Source organism: Chaetura pelagica, unplaced genomic scaffold (genome assembly GCF_000747805.2).
Source record: "Chaetura pelagica isolate M959 unplaced genomic scaffold, ChaPel_1.0 scaffold237, whole genome shotgun sequence".
Lineage (NCBI taxonomy): Eukaryota > Metazoa > Chordata > Aves > Apodiformes > Apodidae > Chaetura > Chaetura pelagica.
Genome location: NW_009953933.1, coordinates 1,108,638 through 1,118,276, shown reverse-complemented (window position 1 = coordinate 1,118,276; position 9,639 = coordinate 1,108,638). Strand labels below are relative to the sequence as shown.

Here is a 9,639-nt window from a genome sequence, read left to right as displayed (position 1 = left end):
AGCAGGAATCAGTCAACATCTTGTTTGTTCTCTCTTCTGTCTTTTCAGGTGCAAACCATGAATTACGTTGGACAGCTAGCAGGGCAGGTGTTTGTGACTGTGAAGGAGCTCTACAAGGGACTAAACCCAGCCACCCTCTCAGGATGCATCGATATCATCGTGGTGCGGCAGCCGGATGGGAACCTGCAGTGCTCCCCCTTCCACGTGCGCTTTGGGAAGATGGGGGTTCTGCGCTCCAGGGAGAAAGTGGTAGGGAACTGCCCCTCTGGGTGGGTTCTCTCTGGGGGTAGCTCTAGTGGCATGGCAGGTACTGACTGTTCTGTCATAGGCTAGTCAGGGTTTTCTTTAGAAACTCTTTATGAAAGTCCTCAGGCTGAGGCAAGGTTCAATTAAAATGATAGTTACTGATTCTTGCATTTCAAAGCATAATCTGTGAGACATAGAATATAAAAAAACCCAAAACAACCCGTAACATTGATAATGTTTATTTTCAATAAAGCAGAACGTGAAATGTGCTAATCTGGGCCTGTACTAGATTTCATTAGTGACTGTGTATTAAGACCCCTTTGCTTAACATGTTCGATGATAGTTATACAAAGGCAGGTAATAATGAAGTGGTATTTTCAGGTATCAAAAAGTTGAGGTTAATTGAAGTTAGAAAAAGCAGTGAGGACCTTGATATAAATATAAATGTAACCAGACCGAATGACCTGGAAATATGATAGCAGATGCACAGTGGCCAGGGAGTAATACATGACAGATTATTTCAGGAAATAATTTTAGGTCTAGTTTCTGATGTAGCTATAATTGTTCAGCAGAAAGATCCTGATGTCACTGTGGACACTGTTCAATACTTTGGTAAATGAGAAAGGAATTCTAATGTTTAGGCTGGGTAAAAATTGACAATGTTGTCCTTCCAATAGTATACTGTGTCCTGAAATATGTCATAAATGTAGACAGGAACTGTGTACTTAAAATAACTTTATTTTCATACAAGAATGTATTTCTTTTCTTCCAGGTTGACATAGAAATTAATGGAGAGGCTGTAGACTTGCACATGAAACTGGGAGACAATGGAGAGGCCTTTTTTGTGCAGGAGATGGATAACGATCAGGTAAGAGTCCAAACTCATTTTAATTTATTACAAATTCAGTGCCTTCAGAGTAATTTTTGAGTTTAGGAATTTTGTTAAAAAATATACCATCACCTATTTTATAGTTTTGAAAGTTTCTGGACAATTTTTCTGCTGTGAAAGTTCAGTGATTTCGTTTTCTCAGTTGCTGAGATTTGGAAAAAGTGAAGGAAGTGACCACAGAACCGAAAGATAAATCATAATTGAAGTGGGTGCCAATGTGTGAACAGAAATAACACAAAAATAAGAGTTCACATTCTCCAGAAGTGTGTTTTCTTTGAAGAAATGCACTCAGTAGACTGCCAGTAAGTGCATGTGTCCTGCAAGCATCTGTGCAGCCAGTAATTCTGGTACTCACCAAAGCTGTGATCTTGAACTGTTACTCATGTGAAATTATGTTTGAATGAGAATGCCTGCTCTTGAGCTGTGACACTAACTGCTAGGCTAGCTAAGTTATGGTCACACTGGTTTTGAATACTCTACACGTAGTGTAACATAAAAGCATTTTACAATCACTTCAGATTTCCCCAATAATTCTTTGCACTATCCAGAGCAGTCTTGAGTTTTCAGGTTCTTAAATCAAGTGTGGTAGGACTGGTGTCAGGTGAGAGCTGCATGTAGGTGCAGTATTCATCCCTGTAGATGTATGTTTAAATCTTCTGATCTCTCTATTTTCTGTGTGGTAAATGTTCCTTGGTGGCTGAAAATTGCTAGAAATCCTTCCATGCATGTCTAGAGATGTACATGTATGATTGAAGAAGAGGATGTCTGTGTGAGCCAGCTATAGGCTGCTGCCTGTCTGACTGCTGTCATCTGAGTTGCAAAGGAGAGCTGGACTTTACCGAGTGTTCAGGGTGTGAACCAGGATTTCTGCTTTGTCTTTAGGGTCATGTGGATAGAGACATAACCTGGCCTGTATGAGATGCTCAGAGGATCCTTTTTGTTAGGAGTGTTGCTCCTGGCTTGTCTCAGGAGATGCAGCTATGGCACGATATCCATATACTGCACACCCAGATATCTAATCTTTTTTACTTTTCTGAGGAAAAAACAGCTTAGATTTTTCCAATGGTGCATAGATTGTAGACCCAGGTGGATGACTGGTGGAGGAACTAATATGTTGCATGGTTTGGATTTTTTCTTTCTCAGGAGGTAATTCCATATCATCTTGCCACATCTCCCATTCGGTCTGAGGGAACGGCTTTGATGGAAGCTCAGCTGAAGAGGAACTCTATAGACAGGATAAGAAGTCTGGACACCAGTGCATCCTCACAACTGTCACCCCAAGGCCATGGATCCCAGCCTTCTGCTGAGACATCTGCAGCCTGTAGCTCTGTGAAAAAAAGGAGGAAGAAGAGGAGGAAGTCTACCCATAAAATAGACAGCTTAAAAAGAGAAGAGAATGGAGACACATCAGAAGATGAAGACATGTTTCCTATAGAGATAAGCTCAGATGAAGAAAAAGAACCATTGGACAGTTCCAGGTATCACAGTGGAATTGAGATATGTCATGGAAACCTCTTGCAGGGTTAATGTTCCATTCCATACCTCCTAACAGTAATTTCTCCAGAAGTTAGTACATATGGATGATGCACGTTTCTTTGAGTAAAAAATTCAGGCTAGAAAGCTATTGGGAATGTTAGGAAAAAGAATAATGGCAATTATATTGAAAACATAACAACAATCTTCCATCATGCTATGAACTGGGAGGTGTGCATCAGATAATTTATCTCTATCTCCTTTTAGTTCAGGTTATACTGAAGAAGGGATTTTTATTGTCTGAGGTGTGTGACAGTTCAGTGCCCAGGTATGGTTTTCAAATGTCCCATCTTTCCCTCTACCTAGGGTCCCTGTTCCAGATGTGCTCGTTGATGATGTATCTGACAGAAAGGCTCCAGCAGTTTCTACATTTTCTCAGTCTGCATCTTACCCTAATTCAGATGGAGAATGGTCACCTCTTCAAAGGTACATTTTCTGAGAGTACAGCTGTGAATAATCTTCCTCTCTTCCTCTTCCCGTTCATGTCTCATCTGCTCGTGCTCTATGAAGTCTTACTAAAAAATTTGGTTATCAAACATGGCCACTGTCAAATACTAGATGGATGCTCTCTAGATTTGAAACCAGATACAAAAACTTGATGGTTGCTTTGTCCTTGATTCAATAAATGGATGTGTACAAATTCAGGTCCACAAATTCTGAAGATTATTAGGGTAAGGTCCCAGTTTGCATGTCACTACTGTGGAGAGGATGAATGTTTTGTGAAATCTGAGTCTTTGCCTGCTGCACACATCTTATAAGCATTTCAGGGAATGCAGTTATATAAATCTCTAGTACTTTGGGTATAACCTTTATATGAACTTGGAAATTTGGAGTTGATGTATAAAAGTAAGATCTTCTTGCTTAGTAAGAAGATGAGCTTTTGTGTCCCCCTGAAAGCTAACCTAGTGAATTGCACAGTTCCAGCAACATGAAATATTCACTGGGTGAAAGGAACACACACAGGATTTACTTTACTCAAATACTGTGTGTATTTGTGTGTGTGGGTATACCTTTGGTGTCAAAACAGAGCAGTTTTGCCCTCCTTTCTTGTGTCTGTGGAACACTGTGAGAAAGGGAGGATGTGCAGTGCATTACAGTCCCAGATCAGTCTGTGTGTGTGCCCCTGTACGTGTGTGGCACATCCTCTGTGCAAATTGCTGGCCTGGAGCAACAGCCACAAGTCCTTATCCTGAGAAGCCTTCATCTCAATAGACTGCCTCTGTAGTTGGGGTACACAGGAAGGGAGAGCAAGGGGGTTATTTCAGAGCAAGAGCTTAATTTAAATGTTTTGAATTGTGTTCTGGAAGAAACTTGTGCATGGGTCAGAACCTGCCCCTTCCGAGGCTTCTGGAGCGGGGTGGGCTGTTGGTTTTGAGAGCTCTAGCTGTAAGTTCAGCATTTACGTAGCTCGTGCACAAAGAGCTTATGTTAATCAGCACTTGTGAATAATGACACCCTGTTTTTCTTTCTGCCAACACGCTGTGCTGTCCAGTAAGCCTATAGATTGCACAGGGCAATCCTCTCTTCTCACTGTTCCAGCAGATGGAGGCCTGTCTAATTCTTGTCCTCAACAGTCTTCTCACTTTTCTCCTACAGACAGGTAGAACACTTGTCCTCCCTCTTTTCTGGTCTGCTTTTTAATCCTTTCAACACACTAATGCACTTTTAACACATTAATAGTATGTGAATTTCATTGCACTTGTAGCTGCACGTATTGCTAACCCAGGCACTTTGACAGGTGACATTGAAAACCACTGCCTCTGCTTGCTTCTTTAAGGGCATTGACTTGTTGAACCATCCCTTGAATGAGGATGGTTAAAATACAGTCAAGCCAATAAAAACCTGGGTTAGAACTAAAGTTGATTAAGATGATAAAAAAAGGGAAGAATTTACCTAGTGAAAAGTTAGGTTCCTTTGAAGATTGACATTTCCATCTGGCTTTTTACAGTCAGTGTCTACTATAATGGCATTTTTATCCCATGGTTTTCCTGAGTTGTTTGCTTGTGCACAGGTTGCAAAAATAAAAGCAAAACGAAGGCCTCAGAGCCTAAGTGAGCAATAAGGACTTCAAAACTTGAAACTTGATAGAGAACTTCTCTTCCTCTGTTCCCTGCTTTGGAGGGGGGCAAGACTTTCAGTATGTTGGACTGCAGAGGTGGGCTATCATGTAGAGTGGCACAATAGGTAAGACATCTTACCTGAGGTTTAGGAGGCCCAGAGTTAAGCCTTTGCTGTAGTGTGGGATTCCTCTGACTGCAGAGTCTTTTCTGCAGAGCTAAAAGTGGATACAGACGATTTTTTGGACATTTTAAACTCAAGATGCCTCAAAATTGTGCAGCCAGGCCGTTTTATCTCCATTAAGTCAGTGTAGAGAAGTCACAGCAGTAAAAAATTTAAAGTAGGCATCTGAGTATCTCTACAGTTCTCCAGTAATAATAGAATCATAGAATCATAGGTGTTCGAAGGGACCTTGAAAGATCATCTAGTCCAACCCCCCTGCCAGAGCAGTAATGCTGGGGAAGCTTTGAATAATACATCATGCTAAATTGTTAATTGTTTCAACAAAGATGCTATGGTAGGTGGCCTAAAGGCTGTGTTAAAGCTGAGAATCTGGAGGTTTTCCCAGATTTGGAGGTCTGCTCCCTTTAACTGGACTGTGGTGCAGCACCAAGCCCCTGTCAGGCCCTGGGACACCCTTGGCTTTCTCCTCAGTGTTCCTCATGGGAGGGAAGGGCAGACCAGAGGCTGGGCTGGAGCAGTGATGTGCTCTGGGTGGCTCCACGAGCTTTGCTCTGTCCTGTGGTCTGCACGTGCAGCTGAAGGGCTGTAGGACCTGGCTGAGGAAGGCTCTCTCTGTGTCTGCTGCTGCTTTCCTTGTGTGAAGTAAGAAGCTGTTATGGCCACCTCAGAGGAGGTTCTTTGTATTTTGTTGTATAGAAAAGAAGTATTTATAGAATGAGAATGAAGCTGTTTCCATTGTGCTTGTGCTGAAAGTTGAGTAGATAGTATTTTGTTTACTTTGTTTTGGGGGAGTGGGTAATATTTTGAGGGCTAGTTGCTCACCCTGTTCCTAATTAACATGATTATACCCATAGCTACATCTACACTGCACCAATGGTCCCACAAACTGGTCAGTGGTAGACGTAGCAGTTGCAGAAAAAATCCACCAGGCATTTCTTGACTCCTTAGAGCTTGGAAATACTTTAAAAATGACATTGTATTGGTTTCTTCATCTGTCGAATGGTAGGTTACACCCTGAGGACTAGTAAAATTTGAAATTCTTGTGACCAAAAGAGATCTTCAACCATGGTATTGTTTATAAATGTTATAGTTTAGTTAGATAATGTAATGATCTGTAGCTAAAAAGTCATAGTGTTGAACACAAGGAATAATGTAAATAACTAGGTTTCTGTTTTTTGAGATGTGAAATTCCCAGATTTTTGAAAGCTGCCTTGCATTAGTGTGAAGTACTTACTTACCTGTGACCAGTGAATTCCCTAGCAGCTAGCTCTGCAGAACTACCCTACCTTGAAAGAGAAGAACTGGTTTGGATAGTCAGTTTATGCAGAAGAAGGTAAAGAATAAATTAAACATGAGGAATTTATTAGAAACATAGGAAAACAATTAAGAGTAAAGGTAACTTAGTTTGGACCTTTGATTTAGGAATGCTGTGGATTCTCTTCTTGCTTGTAGTTTTACTACCAGGATTGTACAAGTGAACCAAAGACATGCTATGGCTCAGACAGAAAACAAGGGGATTTGGAGAAATCCTGTGCCTTGTACTATGCAGAAAGGCAGAGTAGATAACTAGGATTTTTCCTTTTGTCCTTGAAATCAGTGAATCATTATTTATTAATGGCTGACTTGACATTACATTATTGACTTTGTCACATTACAAATATGCTACAAACTGGTAATTAATTATTAAATATTTTATATTGTGTAGTCAGCAAAACAGTTAAATACTTTTGAAGTGGAAAGGCTCGAGTTCTCAGCTTAGCTCTCCTGCTGCTTTCCCTGGGAACATGCATCTCAGGGTAGAACTGAGCCAGTTAGTAGGAGGTAATCAGCTGGATTCCTTAACTAGTTCATTACTTAGTCAAGATAAAGTGTCTTGTTGATGTGAGTGTGTAATTTCTGCACTTCATACCCATTGTAACAATACTAACATCTATTCATCCTGGTACCATCTCCGTTCTTTTTTCTACTTAGAAAACCAAAAATCCTTTTGAAATGTTCAGTCTCTGCTCTTGTTCCATCTCTTCCTGTTTCTCAAACCCTACTTCTGTGTCTGCACCTATTAAAAAGGTGTGAGACCTCTGAATGCCAGTCTAAGAGAATCCTGAGCTGTTTACACTGTTCCTCCATGCAGTCACACTTCCTCTTGGCTAAGGATTGTTTAGCTTTCCAGTGCTTTGTGTTGGTGGGTATCAGTTTGGAAGGTGCTTAGTGCATTGTGGTTGCTTTTGGTTTTGTAACATTTTTTGTTTGTTTTTCTTCAGCCTCTCAGGTTCCCGCCCTCCTACTCCTCAGAGTGACTCAGAATTAGTCAGTAAACCTGTGGACAGGAGTGGACTGAAGAATAATCCTCACATGCACTGGGCATGGGGAGAGCTACCCCAGGCTGCAAAGGTATCCAGCATACTTTGGTTATTTCCTGCTGGCATCTCCTGCGCTTTGATGGGGCACGTGTGCCTGTTCTGTTGCAGACTGCCAAAGAGGGCGTGGATCCCCTTTTTACATAAAAAAGGCAAAGTTTTGTGTAATAGTGTTGAAGGGCAGGTTGGATGGGGCTCTGAGCAAGCAGGTCTGGTGAGAGGTGTCCCTGCCCATGCAGAGGGGTTGGAACTATATTTAAGGTGCCTTCCAAATCAAACCATTCTGTGGTGCTATGATTCCTGCTCCTTGGGAGGTAAGCAAAGTACTTTGCAGTGAGCACACCATGCAGTGAGCACAGTGCAGGTCAGGCAGGTGCTGCCAGGCTCCTTATGATGGCTGTGGAGTCAGAGCGTTCACACAGCAAAGGAGAGACTCAGGGTTGACACCTTCTTCAGGGTATGAGAAGTAAAGATCAGGTTCCAGTGGCAGACTGCAGTGCTGGGGGCAAGGATGGGGACAGGTCCAGGCAGGAGTTTCACATTGGCTTTTGCAGTCTAGAGAATATCTTGAATTGTTCCTATGAACTGATTTAAAATCAAAGTCTGTGATATAGATAAATGACAGTGTCCCCAGGTCCTGGTCGTTGAGAACATTCTGAACGTGTAAGGACTCCAGTGTGTGTTCCCTTCCCCAGTTTGTCAGGGTTACCCTGTGAAGCAATGCTAGGATTTGTGCAGGAAGGGGGGAGGGCTGTGCTGTGCTCCCTGGCAGGTGAGTGGGGAATGAAGACTGGAGGAGCACATTGCAGAACAAATCTTTCCTGGCCCCAAGTACAGAGGAATTTTGCACAAGCAAAGGCTCAACAGAGAGGTCTCTTGTACACTGTAGTCTCCACCTCAGTTAGTGGTGGCTTTCTGCTGTAGGTGGTTACCTTGAGAATCTGATCTCACTGGAGTGAACAGAACAGGTTAAACTTTGGCTGTTGTTTTTAAAGAGCTTTTCTTTACAACAATGTCTGTTTGTTTTTCCTACCAGGCCACTTCTCTGCTCAAAGCAAAGGAACCCAGCCTGGTGGATGTAAATCCCTCTGAAAGCACTCACTTTCGGGTCATCCAGAGTTCTCCTAGTGAGGAGTTTAACACTGTGTCCCCTCTACCTGCCCTTGAACAAGCAGGTGCAACAACTGCTGAGGAAAGTGAACCCTCACCAGCTGAGACAAATAAGCCAGAGACTGAGTCTCCAGGAGCAGCTGTACCACCCTTGTCTGCCAATGAAGAACTAAAACAAGCTGCAGCTTGTTCAGCCCAACCAGCTGGCAAGACAGATTCCCCTTCCAGAAAGAAAGGTAAAGCTGTTGATTCTGCACTTTTATATGTATGATTTTGTCTTTAAAATCTCATGGTGATAAAGCACCTCATTGTCATAGAAATTAATCTGTGCCCTGGAGGCACTTTCAGATCTGGAAAGTAAGAAGCTTTGGAAAGAACCTTCAAAGGCTGAGCTGTGCAGCAGGCTATTCACAGAAGCTGTGTAGTAAGATGGAAGTTTCTCTTTGGTCTGGGATTTCTGGCAGCTCTGTGCATATGAACATGTCTGCAAAACTAGCTCCAAAGTCATCCAGATTTGACAGATTCATATATTTCACTTTTTGGTAGAAGCACAGGGTAGATCTGCTGATTCACCTGCTCTTGCTGCTTTCCGAGTTATTGCGTGTCACTGGTGATAGGGAACCTCTCTGCTCTGGTAGAAAGCTGTCCTGTGTCTTTTGCACAAACAACAGATTTGCCATAAAAAGGTAAATTTCAGTTCTGTGTGGTACATGTCCTGTCCTGAACTTGTGAAATATAAATCCATCTGCTTTTCTGCTTCTTACTTTCTGGGCTCTATATCAAGGGTATTTTATAACAAGTGTTACAGTCTTCACATGAAATGTATTTCCTTACAAATGTTACTTTTTAGAGCCCTGATTATTCTATAATTATGTGAGCACTATCCAAGCCTAGTTTGTGCAGCTGCTTTTCAGTCAGTGAGCACACATTTCTTAGCCACTCTCCCGTGCATTCCACTGTCTTTGAAGACAAAAATGACAGTGTTTTACTCTGCTTGCTATTCAGTCTTTTTTCAGATTGCTTTTCTGAGGTTTGATGTTGGAAAGTGGGCCAATGAGAAGTCTCAGGTTTTGGAAAGAATTCCCAGTTAAGATTGGCCTTACAGTGGTTACTTGTCTGATTGCACCAGCAACAACAGGACAGCAATGACTCTGTGACTTGTGAATGACCCAGGAGGGTCATCTTGTCCTCTCCATGGTGCCTGTACTGCAATATAGGCCTGTGCAGATACTCAGAAAGTCTTCCTCTTACTGTTTTCCCTAC

General features: G+C 42.2%; 1 protein-coding gene across 2 annotated transcripts in view; it reads left to right on the top strand.

The window, feature by feature from the left end:
* The window catches only part of LPIN1 (lipin 1), a 64,165-nt gene that overhangs the window by 33,558 nt on the left and 20,968 nt on the right, over window positions 1–9,639 (top strand). Inside the window, exons 1-7 of one of the 2 annotated variants that reach the window (XM_010001710.1) lie at window positions 55–249; window positions 1,019–1,114; window positions 2,279–2,613; window positions 2,975–3,094; window positions 4,161–4,268; window positions 7,171–7,300; window positions 8,303–8,612. In XM_010001710.1, the coding sequence (XP_010000012.1) occupies window positions 58–249; window positions 1,019–1,114; window positions 2,279–2,613; window positions 2,975–3,094; window positions 4,161–4,268; window positions 7,171–7,300; window positions 8,303–8,612 (1,291 nt within the window). In that variant the 5' untranslated portion in view covers window positions 55–57. Of the gene's footprint in view, window positions 1–48; window positions 250–1,018; window positions 1,115–2,278; window positions 2,614–2,974; window positions 3,095–4,160; window positions 4,269–7,170; window positions 7,301–8,302; window positions 8,613–9,639 lie in introns of those variants that run through there. The other variant, XM_010001709.1, reaches the window with a different exon arrangement.